This window comes from Musca vetustissima, unplaced genomic scaffold (genome assembly GCF_032173495.1).
Source record: "Musca vetustissima isolate MV318-11 ecotype Yass unplaced genomic scaffold, APGP_CSIRO_Mvet_v1 utg825, whole genome shotgun sequence".
NCBI lineage: Eukaryota > Metazoa > Arthropoda > Insecta > Diptera > Muscidae > Musca > Musca vetustissima.
In genome coordinates, this window is record NW_026880278.1 from 101,025 (window position 1) to 121,416 (window position 20,392).

Below are 20,392 nucleotides of genomic sequence, written 5' to 3' on the forward strand. Positions count from 1 at the left end.
GCCTTGTTTAGGCCTTGAAAAAATATTCTTTAAAAAATCCACGCCTTGTTTAGGCCTTGAAAAAATATTCTTTAAAAAATACACGCCTTGTTTAGGCCTTGAAAAAATATTCTTTAATTCGAACCACGCCTTGTTTAGGCCTTGAAAAAATATTCTTTAATTCGAACCACGCCTTGTTTAGGCCTTGAAAAAATATTCTTTAAAAAATCCACGTTTATTTGTTACTATTTTGTATACACCGCCTAAAAGTATGCAACCTTTTATTGAAAATTTTCTTCTTGAGTAATGTTCTTCAAGCGTTTTTATTGCCATCGCTTAGTTGCAAAATTGTTAACGATTTTGTGTAGGTATATATTATATCTAGAGATTTCTTGTATTCTGAGACCCCTAGTGAAATTTGCTGAAGAATATTTTTTTCATTGACATAATCTGGCAAAAATGCACGATTATGGGTCAATTGGGCGCATTTACGAACACCGTGAAAAATTGCATTGTAAGCTATTTTTTATGATTTAATATTATAGCTACGGATTTCTTGTGTTCCGAGACCTATGGTGAAATTTAATGAAGAATATTTTTTTCATTGACATCATCCCGCTAAAATGTAAGATTATGGTTAAATTATGGCCATTTACGAATAGGGTAAAAAATCGCATATAAATAAAGCTGACTTTCATATATCCAAATTGTAAGCGATTTGTTAGGTATAAATACGTAAGCTAGGCATTTCTTGTGCTCCGAGTCTTATAGTGAAATTTGATGAAGAATATTTTTTTCATTAACATCATCGCGCTAAAATGTAAGATTATGGGTCAATTAGGGTAATTTTCGAATATGGTGAAAAATCACATCTAGATAAAGCTGACTTTCATATACCAAAATTATAAGCTAATTTTATGGTTTAATATAATAGCTACGGATATCTTGTGTTCTAAGACCCATAGTGAAATTTGATGCGGAACATATTTTTCATTAACATTATCCCGCTAAAATGCAGCACTAAGGGTCAAAATGGCCTTGGTACGGAAAATATGTGAAAACAAAATGAAATAAGAGTTTTTTTAAATAAACCGAAATTTTTAGCAAATTTTAAGGTAGATATAATAATGTTAGAGGTTACTTATGTTCCGAAGCCTATCCTGAAATTTGATGGGGAATATGTTTTCCATAGACATCATCCTGCTAAAATGCCAGATTACGGGCTAATTTGACCCATATTGTAAAACCGCCGCCTAAAAGACCAAGTCAAATATAGTCAAATTGTAAGCGATTTTTTATGGTTAAATATTATAGCTGCGGATTTCTTGTGTTCGGAGACTTATAATAGAATTTGTTGAAGAATATTTTTTCCATTGATATCATCCTGCTGAAATGCAGGATTGCGCGTTAATTTGACCCATTTACGATTATCGTGAAAAAAAACGCAACTAATTTTAAATGTTTAAAATATGTTGGCCATATTTTAGATATATAAATGATAGCAACCGATTTCTTATGCTTCGAGACTTATAGTGAAATTTTATGAGGATTCGTTTTTCCACTGGCATCATCCCGCTAAAATGCAGCATTGCTGGACAATATGACCCTGTTACGAAAATAGGTATGGAAAACCTTTAAATAACACATGTCGTACTTATATCCAATTTCATCGCCATTTTTTATAAGCCCATGTTATAGCTAGGGATTTTTTCTGTTCCAGAACCCTTAGTGAAATTTTATGAGGATTGATGAGGATGCAGCATTGCTCGCCAATATGGCCCCGTTATGAAAATAGGCATGGAAAACCTTTAAATAACACATGGCGTACTTATATCCAATTTCATCGCAATTTTTTATAAGCCCATGTTATAGCTACGGATTTTTTCTGTTCCAGAACCCTTAGTGAAATTTTATGAGGATTACATTTTCCATTGACATCATTCCGCTAAAATTCAGAATTGCTGGTCAAATGGCCCTCTTAAGAAAATAGGCATGGAAAACTCCTTAATAAAACATGTCGTATTTATATCCAATTTCTTCGCAATTTTTCATAGGTCCATGTTACAGCTACTGATTTTTTATGTTCGGAGACCCTTAGTAAAATTTGATGGAGAATTTTCCATGGACATCCTCATACAAAAATGCAGTGTTGCGGGTCAATATGACCCTATTATGGAAAAAGGTATGAACAACTCCTTAGTACAACATATCGTACTTGCATCCAATTCCTTCGCAATTTTTCAGGGCCATTGTTAGAGCTACAGATATTTTGTGCTCCGCGACCCTTACTGAAGTTTGATGCAGAATATTATTTTCATTGACCCCAATTCGTTAACATGGAGTATTGCTGGTCAATATGCCCAAGTAACGGAAAAAAACGTCATAATAAAGCATGTCGTACTTATACCCAATTTCTTGGGAATTTTTTATGAGCCTATGTTATAGCTACCGATTTTTTGTGTTCCGGATTTCTTAGTAAAATTTGATGGAGAATGTTTTTTCCATTTACATCATAATGCTAAAATGCAGAATTGCTGGTCAATATGGTCCTCTTAGGAAAATAGGCATGGAAAACTCCTAAATAACACATGTCGTATTTATACTCAATTTCTTCGGAATTTTTATGGGTCCATGTTATAGCTACAGATTTTATGTGTTCCGTGACCCTTACTGAAATTTGATGGAGAATATTTGTTCTACTGACATCACCCCGCTGAAATGAAGTCTTACCAAGTAATCTGGCTCAGTTCGCAAAAATGTATGAAAACATCACTCCAAGAATATATATCCAAGTTCTTCGTAATTTTTAATTGGTTTATATTCTGGCTACAGATTTTTTGTATTCGGAGACTTATAGTGAAATTTGATGAAGAATATTTGTTTCATTGACACCAATCCGCTATGTAGTACTACCTATCAATCTGGCCCAAATATAAAAATCTTATAAAAACCCCAGCTAACAAAATTGTTTTCATTTTAACCCAAAATGTGTACCGATTTTTAATGAATATGTATTGCAAACACCGATTTTTTGTGTTCGGAAGCCTATAGTGAAATTTGATTAGGAATATCTTTTTCCTTGGTAGCATCTCCCTAAAATGAAATTTTACAGGTCAATTTGGCTCTATTGCGAAATAAGTCATACAACAGCCCCTAATAAAATAAGTCTTTGTTATATCCAAGTTCTTCGGAATTTTGTATGAGCCCATGTTATAGCTACCGATTTTTTGTATTCCGTGACCCTAAGTGAAATTTGATGAAGTATATTTTTTGCATTGACATCATCCCGCTAAAATGCAGTACTACCGATCACATTGGCCCAGATATCAAAACCTTAAAAAAAACTCCAACTAACAATTTTTTCTCATTTTAACCCAAAATGTGTACCGATTATTAATGAATATATATTACAACTACAGAATTTTGGTGTTCCGAGGCCCGTAGTAAAATTTGGTGGAGAATATTTTTCGCATTGGCACCATCCCGCTATAACGAAGTTAATGGGTCAATTCGGTTCTATTAGGAAAAAAAGTCATGAATAACCCTTTATTCAACATTTCTTATTTATATCAAAATTCTTATAGATTTTTCGGGTGTATATGTTAAAGCTACCGATGTTTTCTGTTCCGAGACCTTACTGAAATTTGATGGAGAATATATTTTCCATAGACATTATCTCGCTAAAATGCATTTTTGCGGGTTAATTTAATCCAATTGCTAAAAAGGCATAAAAACGCCATTAAGTGAAAAAATCTAATATATCCATATTCTTACCGACTTTTCATCGATATATTTACTAATACAGATTTTTTGTGTTCCGTAAAAATTTGATGGAGAATATTTTTCGCATTGACATCATCCCGCTATAACAAAGTTTTATGGATCAATTTGGTTATATTGCGAAATAAGTCATGGATAACCCCTTTATGCGAAATTTCATAATTTTATCCAAATTCTTAACAATTTTTCATGAGTATATGTTACAGCTACCGATTTTTTGTGTTCCGGTACCTTTAGTGTAATTTGATGCGGAATATTTTTTTCATTGACAGAATCCCGCTATAATGAAGTTTTCCGGGTGAATTTGGCTCTATCCCGATATAAGTCACGGATAACCTCTTAATACAGAATTTCATAATTATATCCGAATTCTTAGCGATTTTTTTGGGGTTCACGCTCCTATTACAGATCTTTTGTGTTCCGGAACCCTTAGTGTAATTTTATGCGGAATATTTTTTTCATTGACATCATCCAACTAAAATTTAGTTTTGAGGGCCAATTTGTCCTAATGGGGACACTGTATTAAAAAAAATCACTTTATAAAAAATGTATAATATATATTCACATTCCAAACGATTTTTCATGTATATATATTACATATACCGATTCCTTAAGTTCAGGAACCCATACTAGAATTTGATGAGGAAAATATTTTTCCTTTACACCATCCCGCTGAAATGAACTACTGTCCCTCATAATGGCCTAGTTTTAAAATCTCTTTTTAAAAATCCCATTTTTATTGATTCCGACTACTTATCGATTTTTTTCTTCTCCACTTCTATTACAGCTATCAATTTCAGATATTCGAAGAGTTTCAATAAAACGCTACGCGGAATGTTTTTCTACATTTTTAGTATTCCCCTTAAGTGCAGTTTTTCCCAAGAAATTTGGTGAATCAATGTAAGAAGAAAAGTAAATAAAAAACGTATTTTCACTCTAGACGATGAGTGAGTTGCAAATAAAACAAGAAGCCCAAGCCCGCCTGCCGATCATGTAAGTATCAAATTGAATTATTTTATCAGTACTTTCATCAAATAAAGAACCCAACAAAAAAACCTCCACTGAACTGAATCTAATTCAAATATACAAATGTATAGAGTTTTTCACTAATTGAAAAAAAGAGAGATAAGGAAATATGCACACATCGGACAGGTGTTAATAAATACCACCTACCGTAAGGTAGGGAAAAGTATTTGTTGGAATTTTCTTCTAAGAGTTGGATTGAAGTGATAGATCGCGAACCAAAATCGAAAGAATCGAATCGGAAAATATTAATTATTTAAATTATGAATAATTTCATATCCTTGATCGTGATCCTGTTGATAGTTATCTTTACTTCGGTTCGAGGTGGAGTACAAAATTTCGCGGTATCAATTCAGGGTGTAGATAATTCAATATGCCTGACGGGTCAAATGTATCATCCGGATCCCAGGGATTGTCGTTATTTTTTACAATGCAGTAATGGTGTGGCCTATAGGCAGCCATGTGCTCCGGGAACCTATTGGAGCCAGTATTATTTAACTTGTATTCGTACATCGCAGCATTGTGGACAAGGAGATGGTAGTAGTGCATCAAGCACCTCCTCAGGATTACCTACAAGTTCTACTACCAGCTCTACCTCCACCACCGAAATTTCTTCAACGGAAAGTTCTTCCACGACAAGCTCTACTACAGGGTCCTCTACAGTGACAGGCTCCTCTACAACGAAAAGTACTACCCAGGGAACTTCTAACCCTCCAGCTTCAAATATCTGCATTAATGGTCAAATATATTATCCCGATATTGAAGATTGCCGCTATTTTCTTCAATGTGTAAATGGTGTACCCTATCGGCTATCCTGTCCTCTCGGAACCTATTGGAATCAAGAGGTGTTAAGTTGCATACATTCCTCAGAGCATTGTGGAAATTCCAGTACAGTAACGACATCTACGACTTCAAACCCCACAACCAAAACAACATCAACTCCTATACCGACTTCAACTTCTTCTTCCGCTCCCACCTCGACCACTTCAAACACAACTTCCCCAACAACCCAAACAACCACCACGGAACCCACAGACTCCACCACCTCTGCACAAGCCAATACAACAACCACTGAAATCTCTCAAACCACAACAACTACCCCAAGCACTCCTTGCGATGATTGTGCCGAACTTCAAGCCGATCCGCATGATTGTCAATATTATTTGGAATGCCGTGAAGGAGAAATCGAGAGAATAAAATGTCCTGCGGATTTATATTTTCATCAACAAATTCAGGCATGCATTGTGGGTGAAGAACATTGTCTAAGTCCTGCCGTACCAACTTCTAGCCCCAAGATTTGCCCTAGCAAAGAGTTGTCATATCATGCGGATCCGGAGAATTGTCGGAATTATATACAATGCCTCAATGGAGTGGCAACAATTAAAAAATGTCTACCCTTTACCTATTGGAATGAAACGCTGGAGGCCTGTATCGTAGGAAAGTGTGGGAATGCTACAAATGGTGTAACAACGTCCTTAAGTGTAATGACGTCCAGAAATATGACATGTCTCAATGATCAGGTGTATTATTCTGATCCTGACAACTGTCATGACTATTTCCGTTGCGATAGTGGGCGATATTTCCCAAAAACTTGTGGTGATCTGTATTGGTCTCAGGATATTTCCAAGTGTACCACTTCTCTGGAACATTGCAACCTTCGATATTTGGCAGCAACAAACGAAGTAACGAAAAATACAACAAACAATTGCTTTGGTATCGAACAGTTCCATGGTGTTGCAAATAATACGAAAAATTTCCAACAATGTTGGCATAATCGAATTTATAATCTATCCTGTCCAGGTCACTTCGTTTGGGATAGTGGAAAAGGTAATTGCAGGAAATTGGAATGTGTGGATGGGTCGGAAACTACCAGCACCACTAAAGGACCTACCGAGACAACCACAGAAACTTCGAAAGAAACAACCACCACGGAGGAGAAACCCACAACAACTAATAAGCCCGATACTACCGAGACAACCACAGAAACTTCGAAAGAAACGACAACTACAGAATTTACGGAGATTACCACGACAAGTACAAATTCCGAAAATACCGAGACAACCACAACAACTAATAAACCCGATACTACCGAGACAACCACAGAGACTTCGAGAGAAACAACAACCACGGAAGCTACTGAAATTCCTACGACAAGTACAAATTCCGAAACTACCGAGACAACCACAGCAACTTCAGTAAACACAACACCCACTGAAGCATCTGACAACACAACAACCACTGATGAACCTCAAACGACCAAACCAGTAACGGATACCACCGATATCACCACGACATCGCAATCGGAAATCTCAACCACCACTACCCTAGATCCGGAATCAACAACGACGCCACCCAAGTTTTGTGGCGATGAAATCTCCTTCCACCCTGATCCCAATAATTGTCGAAATTTTATTCAATGCTTCAATGGAATACCAATTATTCTGTCATGTCCACCCCTTACCTATTGGAATAAAGATGAGGCGAAATGTCAACCAGGTACGTGTGAAAATAGTTCCTCATTGGAAACCACCACAAATGGTCTGGATCCAAATAGAGAGCAGACAACAGTAACGACTAAAGATAATACCGAGAGTACCGTGACATCATTTGAAACCACTACCGAGAAATCGGAGCAAGGAAGCACCAGTGATACCACAGAATCTGTAACTAACTATACAACTGATTCAACCCAAAGTCAGGGAGATGAAACTTCGCAAACTACCGGAAATTCTTTGGAGACTACCACCGAAAAGAATACCGAGAGTACCGCGACATCGTTTGAAACCACGACGGAACAATCGGAGCAAGGAAGCACCAGTGATACCACAGAATCAGCAACTAACTATACAACAGATTCAACCCAAAGTCAGGGAGATGAATCTTCAGAAACTACCGGAAATTCTTTGGAGACTACCACCGAAAAGAATACCGAGAGTACCGTGACATCGTTTGAAACCACTACGGAAACATCGGAGCGAGGAAGCACCAGCGATGCCACAGAATCAGTAACTAACTATACAAGTGATTCAACCCAAAGTCAGGGAGATGAAACTTCGCAAACTACCGAAAATAATTTAGAAACTAAAACTGCGGAGAATACCGAGAGTACCGTGACATCGTTTGAAACCACGACGGAACAATCGGAGCAAGGAAGCACAAGTGATACCACAGAATCTGTGACTAACCATACTACTGGAAATCCTTTGGAGACAAGCACCGAAAAGAATACCGAGAGTACCGTCACATCATTTGAAACCACTACGGAAACATCGGAGCAAGAAAGCACCAGTGAGACCACAATATATGTAACTAACTATCCTAGCGATACAACCCAACATCATGAAGATCCCTCTTCACAAACTACGGAAAATACTTCAGAGACTACCACAGAAGAGACTACAGAGAGTACCGTGACATCGTTTGAAACCACTACGGAACAATCGGAGCAAGAAAGCACCAGTGATACCACGGAATCAGTAACTAACCATACTACTGGAAATCCTTTGGAGACTACCACTGAAGAGACTACCGGGAGTACCGTTACATTGTTTGAAACCACTACGGAAACATCGGAGCAAGAAAGCACCAGTGAGACCACAGAGTCAGCAACTAACTATACAAGTGATTCAACCCAAAGTCAGGGAGATGAATCTTCAGAAACTACGGGAAACACTTTGGAGACTACAACTGCGGAGAATACCGAGAGTACCGTGACATCGTTTGAAACCACCACTGAAAAATCGGAGCGAGGAAGCACCAGCGATGCCACAGAATCAACAACTAACTATGCTAGTGAAACAACCTTAAGTCAGGGAGATGAAACTTCGCAAACTACTGGAAATACTTTGGAGACTACCGCTGAGGAGAATACCGATAGTACCGCGACATCGTTTGAAACCACCACGGAACAATCGGATCAAGAAAGCACCAGTGATATCACAGAATCATCAACTAACTATACAACTGATTCAACCCAAAGTCAGGGTGATGAAACTTCGCATACTACCGGAAATACTTTGGAGACTACCACTGAGGAAAATACCGATAGTACCGTGACATCGTTTGAAACCACTACGGAACAATCGGAGCAAGGAAGCACCAGTGATACCACACAATCATTAACTAACCATACTACTGGAAATCCTTTGGAGACAACCACCGAAAAGAATACCGAGAGTACCGTGACGAAAACATCAGAGCGAGGAAGCACCAGCAATGCCACAGAATCAGTAACTAGCTATACAAGTGATTCAACCCAAAGTCAGGGAGATGAAGCTTCGCAAACTACCGGAAACAATTTGGAAACTACAACTGCGGGGAATACCGAGAGTACCGTGACATCTTTTGAAACCACTACCGAAAAATCGGAGCAAGGAAGCACTAGTGATACCACAGAATCTGTAACTAACTATCCTAGTGATTCGACCCAACATCAGGAAGATCCATCTTTACAATCTACGGGAAATACTTTGGAGACTACCACCGAAAAGAATGCCGAGAGTACTGTGACATCGTTTGAAACCACGACGGAAAAATCGGAGCGAGGGAGCACCAGTGATACTACAGAATCAGTAACTAACCATACTACTGGAAATCCTTTGGTGACAACCACCGAAAATAATACCGAGAGTACCGTGACATCGTTTGAAACCACTACGGAAACATCGGAGCAAGAAAGCACCAGTGATACCACAGAATCATCAACTAACTATACAACTGATTCAACCCAAAGTCAGGGAGATGAAACTTCGCATACTACCGGAAATACTTTGGAGACTACCACTGATGAGAATACCGATAGTACCGTGACATCGTTTGAAACCACTACGGAACAATCGGAGCAAGGAAGCACCAGTGATACCATAGAATCATCAACTAACTATACAACTGATTCAACCCAAAGTCAGGAAGATGAAACTTCGCATACTACCGGAAATACTTTGGAGACTACCACCGAAAAGAATACCGAGAGTACCGTGACATCGTTTGAAACCACTACGGAACAATCGGAGCAAGGAAGCAACAGTGATACCACAGAATCAGCAACTAACTCTACAACTGATTCAACCCAACATCAGGAAGATCCATCTTCTCAAACTACGGGAAATACTTTGGAAACTACCACTGAAGATAATATCGAGAGTACCGTGACATCGTTTGAAACCTCTAGGGAACAATCGGAGCAAGAAAGCACCAGTGAGATCACAGAAACGGAAGCAACAACACCTGAAAATCTCGCATCGGGAACGACAAATTCCACGGAATCGATAACAGATTTTCCAACTGACAAGAATTCCGATTCTACAACACAAAATTCAGATCATGGATCTTCTCCTCCAACCACAACAACCGAAATTTTCTTAGGAATTAAAAAAGAACCCGAATCATCAAATACCACGGAGGCGAACAACTTTTCTGAAACGACTACCAACAGTTCGGACTATACAATAACGGAAGCAACAACACCTGAAAATCCCGTCTACGAATCCACAAATTCCACGGAACCATTGACTGATTTGCAAACTGAGACGAATTCCGCAACTACAATTCAGAATTTAGGTGATAAATATTCTCCAACTCCAACAAACGAAACCTCTTTAGGAACTACGGTATCCGAACCTTCAAATACCACGGAGACAAATAACTTTTCAGAAACTTCAGCCAACAATTCGGTTACAACACCTGAAAATATTGAATCGGAAATGACAAATTCTACGGAAGCGGTGACTAATTTGCAAACTGAGAAGAATTCCGAAAGCGATTCTCATTTAACTGAGCAGAGTAACTCCCAAAGAATAACTACCTATAGTTCGGTAACTGGATCTTCAGACTACACAGAAACAGAAGTAACCGATTCTCAAAAGGAATCCGCAAATTCCACAGTAGCTGTAACTGATTCCCAAACTGTCATGAATTCGGAAACAACACTCAATCACGTATACAAACCTTCTGATACTGCGAAAGAGGATTCGCAAACCGATAGCAATTCTCATTCAACAGAACCGGATAACTCCACAGAAGCAATAACCCATAATTCGAAAACCGTAGGGACAGAAGTAACCGATTCTCCAGCAGAAGCTGTAACCGATTCCCAAATTGATACTTCGAAACAAACCGATAGCGATATATATTTAACTGAAGCGAATAACTCTTTAGGAACAACTACCAATAATTCGGTAACTGCAACTTTAGGCTCAGCGGAAGCAGAAGTAGCCGATTCTGAAAGTGAAAAAGCAACAAATGATATCGAATATCAATCTCCAAATTCCACGGAAGTTGTAACAGATTCTCAAAATCAAACTTCAGATACCACGAAATCAGATCCCTTAACCGATAACAATTCACATGCAACAGATTGGAATAACTCTACAGGAGGTATCGAATATCAATCTCCAAATTCCACAGAAGCTGTAACAGATTCTCAAAATGAATCTTCAGATACGACGAAATCATATTTCTTAACCGATAGCAATTCACATGCAACAGATCGGAATAACTCAACAGGAGCAAATACCAACAATTCAGTACCCGATTATCATACTGAATACAATACGGAAGAGGTAAATGTTACTCAAATCGGCAACAGATCGGAAATAGCTGACAATTTTACATCGGCAACTCAAAGACCGAATAACTCTACAGGAGCAAATACCAACAATTCAGTACCCGATTATCAAACTGTATACAATGCGGAAGAGGTATATTATACTCAAACCGGCAACAGCTCGGAAACAGCTTACAATTTTACATCGGAACCTTCCACAGAAGCTGATTTCCAAATTATTTCCCGCAAATTGAACTCGGATGAAATACCACAAATCGAGGGAGATGACATGGTGCCCACTGCAATTAAAGAGGGCAAATCTTCAAAAAATGTAATGAGACCAAATCTTAGCGGAAAATCAGCACCCGAATTAATATGTTCCGAGGCTAGCGGTATATTTTTACCCGATCCCAATAACTGTAGGAATTATATACAATGTAATGGTGAGGGAAAGTTCGTAATCAATACTTGTCCCGCCAATACCTATTGGAATGAATTCGTAAATGCATGTATAATGGGTGAATGTGAAATGTCGGATGATCAAATGTAACATGTGATCCCTATTAACGGAATGTGTAAAAACGGTCAGACGTGATTATTTTTTGTATGCAGTGGAGTAATCTAAAAATAATAAAAATAATCGGTATTGAATGCAATTTGAAAGAAATTATTTTTCGGGGTGAATTTGAAAAAAATGAAGCCATCAATAGGTCGTGGATTTTTTAAAAATTATTTTTTCAAGCTGAATATTTTTTATTTTGATTTTTTTGAAGTGCAATTTGTTGATATTTTAAAGGTATTTTTTTTAATTTTTTAAAAAATATTTTTTGTAGATTTTTTCAAGAATCTTTACAGGTTTCATTGGTATCGATAATACATTTCTTGGAGGTGGCATTGAAATAATAACCCGTGGGACACTGACCTTCATAGGCTATCTTATTAAGGCAGACATAATATTTATAGCACTTAGGATGGGCCATTTTTACACCTTCCATGGCAGTCGTACATACCGGTTCACGTTCCAAAACATTTCCATCGTCCGTTGTACAAAATCCGGGAACACAAATACCCTTTGCCTTATCGTAATATTCATTGAATTGACAGGATTTCAAGAATATTTCTTCATCCTGGCATTCGTAGTATTGGTGACAGTTGTGAGATTCAAAACGTAGACCGTTCTGCTTATTTTGGCACCATTTGCCAAATGGCAAACAATTGGCCTCAATTGCGGGAAGACATTTTCCCTTGTCGCTGGAATAATGTTGATTTGCCGGACACTCTATGGCCAGGGGCTGGGCCATGCAAATATAATAGGTTTGACAATCCAGCGGAACTTTCTCCAGCGTTGGCTTGCCATTGCAAATTGTCGGTGTGGGCGGGCAGACTCTACATACTTCAAAAGCTCTATCGAAGCACATGCCATCTCCACAATCACCATAATAGGGTGGATCAACAAGACACACCACAAAATGCTGCGAATCTTGAGGGTAGGGGATGATGTCTTTTTGGGTATTTTCACAAAGCTGTGGGAAGGTTGGTTTTCAGAAAAAAAAATATATATTTTTTTCAATTTAACAAAATATTCAACCATTTACCTCGGCAAGTTCCTTGTAGTTAGGTATGACAGCCGGTTTTATCGGAGTACTATTATCTTCATTGTCCTCTGACACATTTGAATCGATTTCACCTTCTATACCATTTGAATCCGATTCTCCAGTCTGCTGCTCATTTGAGTCACCTAATACAGCAGTGCAAAATACAAGAAAGAAGACTACAAGCTGCAGATATTTTATTCCCAACATTTTGTGATTTTGGTTTTCGACTGATTTGAAACATCGATTTGGCACTAGGTTTTATAGGTCTCCAAAGATTGAGGGGGTGTTTTAATTTTCTGCGAAAAAGCAGACAATATTCGATATCTCAATTCTGTTACAGATAATTAATTTGCAGTCAGGAGATAATGTTTTTAATTTTTGGCAAATATTTTGCAATTTGCTACAGTGGCTCAAAGCCACAATAAAGCGAGGAATAAAAAGAAAATATTTTTAAAAGATCCCAAAGTCATGGAATTTTTAAAAAATATTTTTTAAGCCGAACATAAGGCGTGGATTTATTAAAAAATAACTTTTGAAGCTACCATAAGGCGTGGATTTAGTCGGATATCAAATTAGAACTTTCAATAATTATAAATCTGAATCTTCCTCTTTAATTTTTTTATTTTAGTTCAATATACCGACTACTTTGACTACTATGGTCTGTAGAAAGTGATTACCTAAATTTTCTTAAAACTACATAATTTCAAGCACTTGTATATATATGCAGATATCTTGGATATTTCATCAGATATATTAACGCATCTGAATTTGATCTGAAAGCTTAGACTTCCATCTTTTAAAATCAAGTTATTTTAGTTCATTGCACCGACTACTTCGCATTGTATGGTCTTCAGAAAGTGATTACCTACGATTACTTAAATTTTAAAAATTTAAAGCACTCGTATTTATCCCGCAAAATCTCGGGTATTTGTTAAGCAATACTAGCACAACTAGGTTCCATTTAAAGTATAGACTCCCTTCCTTTAAATCCAATCAATAATGGTTCCATACACCGAGTACTTTGGAAGTTATGGTCGAAATTAAGTGATTACTCAAAAATATTCAAAATGTTGAAAATTTAAGTACATGTATATTTTTGCCATTATCTTTATGGATTTTGTCAGATATCAGAATGTAACTACTAATAGTTTAAAACCTGAATTCCCATCTTTCAAACGAATGTTATTTGAGTACAAAATATCAACTACTTCCAAAGTTATGGTCTGTTGAAATTGGTTACTTAAATTTTCATAAAACTGGATAATTTCAAGCACTTCTTTATAGTTTCCGATATCTTGGTTATTTGATGGGCAATATAAACAAATCTGATTCTTATTTAAAACATAGACTCTCTTCTTTCAAAATCCAGTTATTTTAGTTCATTGTACCGAGTACTTCCAATGTTTTGGTCTGTAGAAAGTGATTACCCATAATTATACAGAATTTAGAACATTCTAGTACATTTATATTTTTGCCGATATCTTTGTGGATTTAGTCAGATATCGCAAAATAACTTGCAGTAAATAAAAGTGTGAATCTCCATCTTTCAAACGAATGTTATTTGAGTACAATATACCAACTACTTCGATAGTTATGATCTGTTGAAATTGGTTACTTAAATTTTCATAAAACTGGATAATTTCAAGCACTTCTATATATTTTCCGATATCTTGGTTATTTGATGAGCAATGTAAACAAATCTTGGTTTCGTTTAAAGCATAGACTCCCTTCTTTCAAAATCAGGTTATTTTAGTTCATTATACCCACTACTGCTTATATTATGGTCAATATAAAGTGATTACTCAAAAATATCCAAAATTTTGAAAATTTAAGTACGTGCATATTTTTGCCGATATCTTTGGGGTTTTGATCAGATATTCCAATAAAAGTTTTCCTTATGTGATGTTTGGATCTCTCTCTGTTAAAAACCATTTATTTCAGTACAATATACCGATTACTTCGAAAGTTATGGTCTGTAGAAAGTGGTTACCTAAAATTACTTAACATTTGACGATTTCGAGCACATGTATCTGTTTTCTGATATCTTGGGTATTTGATGAGCTATATGAACACAACCTGATTTTATTTAAAGTATAGACTCTATTCTTTCAAATAACCAGTTATTTTAGTTCCATATACCTACTACATTAAAAGTTATGGTATGTCAAAAGTGATTATTCAAAAATATCAAAATTTTTGAAAATTTAAATACATAAATAGATTTGCCGATTTCTTTGGTAATTGGATAGATATCGGAATAAAACGTTAAATTAGTTCAATATAGGGAGATTCATCTTTCAAAAATAAATGCTTTTAATTTAATATACCGAGTACTTCAAAAGTTATGTAGTATAGAAAGTGATTACCAAAAATTACTTCAACTTTGACAATTTCAGGCACCTGTATATATTCCACGATATCTTGGGTATTTCATTAGATATTTGAATTCAACTGGATTCTATTTGAAGTAGATACCTCCCTCTGTCAATGCTAACTTCAACTGGTTCAATGTACCGAGTAGTTCAAAAGTTATGGTCAACATAAAATGATTACTTAAAAAAATACCCGAAATTTTGAAAATTTAGGTATATGTAAAGTTTTGCCGAATTTTTTGGTAATTAGAGAGATATCGATATAAAACTTACTAATAATTAAAAGTGAGGATTACCTTCTTTCAAAAATAAAATACTTTAGTTTAATATACCGACTACTTCAGAAGTTATGATCTGTTGAAAGTGATTACCAAAAATTACTTCACATTTGAGAATTTCAAGCACTTGTATATATTCCACGATATCTTGAGTATTTCATCTGATATATGAATACAACTAGATTCTATTTAAAGTAGAGATCTTCCTCTTGCAATGTCAAGTTCAACGGGTTCAATATATCGAGTAGTTCAAAAGTTATGGCCAATATAAAATGATTACTCAAAACTACCGACAAATGTGAAATTTTAAGTGCGTGAATATTTCTGCCTATATCTTTGAGGATTTGATCAGACATCCGATGAAAACTTTTAACATTGAAAAATTGTGAATTTCCTTCTGTCAAAACCTTGACCATATGGTATCGATGTGCATTCAGGCATGGGTATAAAACCATTATCCTCCGTCTTACAGGTCTCCGATATTGGATCATATATGGAATTTGCCAAACATTCTGCATTCTGGGGTTGGCAAACCTTCCCGACACTGTGTTGGCGAAGAGGTGCCACACTGAGCACTTGCGGGATTATAATAGGTATTGGGCATACAAGAAACCAATACTGGATTACCATTTAAACACATATAATATTTGGAACAATCTGCAGGGTAGGTAATGGTGGATCCAGTGGATAAATCTGCACAAATATTTGCTGGAGTGGTGGTGGTGCTGCTAGTAGAGGTTGGTAGTTGGCAGTTGGTTTGGTGTAATGGTAGTTGTGGTGGAGGTAGTGGTCGAGGTGATTGGCATTTCGGTGGTACTACCATAAAGGCATGACTGAGAATTACCTTCTGAACTACACATCCCTTTTAGGACATCAAAATATTGTCCCTTCTTACATCCACCTAAATATTCTGTATTATTATAACAAACAATCTACAGCGCACAATTTGGCTCATAGGGTAACAGGGTATCATCTGGTTCATGCCTACACCTATTGTTCGATGGTGTGGTGGAAGTGGACGAGGTGGTTGGCATTTCGGTGGTAGTGGTGCTGGTACTAATAGGTAGGCATGACTGACCTTTGACCTTTGGTGACAACCACCGAAAATAATACCGAGAGTACCGTGACATCGTTTGAAACCACTACGGAAACATCGGAGCAAGAAAGCACCAGTGAGACCACAGAATCATCAACTAACTATACAACTGATTCAACCCAAAGTCAGGGAGATGAAACTTCGCATACTACCGGAAATACTTTGGAGACTACCACCGAAAAGAATACCGATAGTACCGTGACATCGTTTGAAACCACTACGGAACAATCGGAGCAAGGAAGCAACAGTGATACCACAGAATCAGCAACTAACTCTACAACTGATTCAACCCAACATCAGGAAGATCCATCTTCTCAAACTACGGGAAATACTTTGGAAACTACCACTGAAGGTAATATCGAGAGTACCGTGACATCGTTTGAAACCTCTAGGGAACAATCGGAGCAAGAAAGCACCAGTGAGATCACAGAAACGGAAGCAACAACACCTGAAAATCTCGCATCGGGAACGACAAATTCCACGAAATCGATAACAGATTTTCCAACTGACAAGAATTCCGATTCTACAACACAAAATTCAGATCATGGATCTCCAACCACAACAACCGAAATTTTCTTAGGAATTAAAAAAGAACCCGAATCTTCAAATACCACGGAGGCGAACAACTTTTCTGAAACGACTACCAACAGTTCGGACTATACAATCACGGAAGCAACAACACCTGAAAATCCCGTCTACGAATCGACAAATTCCACGGAACCATTGACTGATTTGCAAACTGAGACGAATTCCGCAACTACAATTCAGAATTTAGGTGATAAATATTCTCCAACTCCAACAAACGAAACCTCTTTAGGAACTACGGTATCCGAACCTTCAAATACCACGGAGACGAATAACTTTTCAGAAACTTCAGCCAACAATTCGGTTACAACACCTGAAAATCTTGAATCGGAAATGACAAATTCTACGGAAGCGGTGACTAATTTGCAAACTGAGAAGAATTCCGAAAGCGATTCTCATTTAACTGAGCAGAGTAACTCCCAAAGAATAACTACCTATAGTTCGGTAACTGGATCTTCAGACTACACAGAAACAGAAGTAACCGATTCTCAAAAGGAATCCGCAAATTCCACAGTAGCTGTAACTGATTCCCAAACTGTCATGAATTCGGAAACAACACTCAATCACGGATACAAACCTTCTGATACTGCGAAAGAGGATTCGCAAACCGATAGCAATTCTCATTCAACAGAACCGGATAACTCCACAGAAGCAATAACCCATAATTCGAAAACCGTAGGGAAAGAAGCAACCGATTTTCCAGCAGAAGCTGTAACCGATTCCCAAATTGATACTTCGAAACAAACCGATAGCGGTATATATTTAACTGAAGCGAATAACTCTTTAGGAACAACTACCAATAATTCGGTAACTGCAACTTTAGGCTCAGCGGAAGCAGAAGCAGAAGTAGCCGATTCTGAAAGTGAAAAAACAACAAATGATATCGAATATCAATCTCCAAATTCCACGGAAGTTGTAACAGATTCTCAAAATCAAACTTCAGATACCACGAAATCAGATCCCTTAACCGATAACAATTCACATGCAACAGATCGGAATAACTCTACAGGAGGTATCGAATATCAATCTCCAAATTCCACAGAAGCTGTAACAGATTCTCAAAATGAATATTCTGATACCACGAAATCAGATCCCTTAACCGATAACAATTCACATGCAACAGATCGGAATAACTCAACGGGAGCAAATACCAACAATTCAGTACCCGATTATCAAACTAAATACAAAGCGGAAGAGGTAAATGTTACTCAAATCGGCAACAGCTCGGAAACAGCTTACAATTTTACATCGACAACTCAAAGACCGAATAACTCTACAGGAGCAAATACCTACAATTCAGTACCCGATTATCAAACTGAATACAATGCGGAAGAGGTATATTATACTCAAACTGGCAACATATCGGAAACAGCTTACAATTTTACATCGGAACCTTCCACAGAAGCTGATTTCCAATTTATTTCCCGCAAATTGAACTCGGATGAAATACCACAAATCGAGGGAGATGACATGGTGCCCACTGCAATTAAAGAGAGCAAATCTTCAAAAAATGTTATGAGACCAAATCTTAGCGGAAAATCAGCACCCGAATTAATATGCTCCGAGGCTGGCGGTATATTTTTACCCGATCCCAATAACTGTAGGAATTATATACATTGTAATGGTGAGGGAAAGTTCGTAATCAATACTTGTCCCTCCAATACCTATTGGAATGAATTCGTAAATGCATGTATAATGGGTGAATGTGAAATGTCGGATGATAAAATGTAACATGTGAACCCTATTAACGGAATATGTAATAACGGCCAATCGTAATTATTATTTTTATGTAGTGGAGTAATCTTAAAATAATAAATGTAATCGGTATTGAATGCAATTTTAAAGAAATTTTTTTTCGGGGTGAATTTGCAAAAAATTAAGCCATCGATAGGTCGTGGATTTTTTAAAAATTATTTTTTCAAGCTGAATATTTTTTATTTTGATTTTTTTGAAGTGCAATTTGTTGATATTTTAAAGGTATTTTTTTTAATTTTTTAAAAAATATTTTTTGTAGATTTTTTCAAGAATCTTTACAGGTTTCATTGGTATCGATAATACATTTCTTGGAGGTGGCATTGAAATAATAACCCGTGGGACACTGACTTTCATAGGCTATCTTATTAAGGCATACATAATATTTATAGCACTTAGGATGGGCCATTTTTACACCTTCCATGGTAGTTGTACAGATCGGTTCACGTTCCAATACAGTTCCATCGTCCGTTGTACAAAATCCGGGGACACAATTACCCTTTGCCTTATCGTAATATTCATTGAATTGACAGGACTTCAAGAATATTTCCTCATCCTGGCATTCGTAGTATTGGTGACAGTTTTGGGATTCAAAACGTAGACCGTTCTGCTTATTTTGGCACCATTTGCCAAATGGCAAACAATTGGCCTCAATTGCGGGAAGACATTTTCCCGCAAAAGCTGTAACAGATTCTCAAAATGAATATTCTGATACCACGAAATCAGATCCCTTAACCGATAACAATTCACATGCAACAGATCGGAATAACTCAACGGGAGCAAATACCAACAATTCAGTACCCGATTATCAAACTAAATACAAAGCGGAAGAGGTAAATGTTACTCAAATCGGCAACAGCTCGGAAACAGCTTACAATTTTACATCGACAACTCAAAGACCGAATAACTCTACAGGAGCAAATACCTACAATTCAGTACCCGATTATCAAACTGAATACAATGCGGAAGAGGTATATTATACTCAAACTGGCAACATATCGGAAACAGCTTACAATTTTACATCGGAACCTTCCACAGAAGCTGATTTCCAATTTATTTCCCGCAAATTGAACTCGGATGAAATACCACAAATCGAGGGAGATGACATGGTGCCCACTGCAATTAAAGAGAGCAAATCTTCAAAAAATGTTATGAGACCAAATCTTAGCGGAAAATCAGCACCCGAATTAATATGCTCCGAGGCTGGCGGTATATTTTTACCCGATCCCAATAACTGTAGGAATTATATACATTGTAATGGTGAGGGAAAGTTCGTAATCAATACTTGTCCCTCCAATACCTATTGGAATGAATTCGTAAATGCATGTATAATGGGTGAATGTGAAATGTCGGATGATAAAATGTAACATGTGAACCCTATTAACGGA

The 20,392-nt window shown here is 37.0% G+C and overlaps 2 protein-coding genes across 2 annotated transcripts; both read left to right on the plus strand.

Annotated features, from left to right (window-relative positions):
• The first annotated feature begins 5,171 nt into the window (after positions 1-5,171).
• Positions 5,172-11,876, plus strand: LOC133325799 (mucin-2-like). The gene has a single exon (XM_061534519.1). The coding sequence runs from the start codon at positions 5,172-5,174 to the stop codon at positions 11,874-11,876; it is 6,705 nt and encodes a 2,234-aa protein (XP_061390503.1).
• A 4,675-nt stretch (positions 11,877-16,551) lies between these two features.
• Positions 16,552-20,371, plus strand: LOC133325800 (serine-rich adhesin for platelets-like). Its single transcript, XM_061534520.1, has 3 exons — positions 16,552-16,634; positions 16,691-18,852; positions 19,731-20,371. Exons 1-3 carry the CDS (start codon positions 16,552-16,554, stop codon positions 20,369-20,371), a joined length of 2,886 nt encoding a protein of 961 aa, XP_061390504.1.
• The last annotated feature ends 21 nt before the right edge of the window (positions 20,372-20,392 follow it).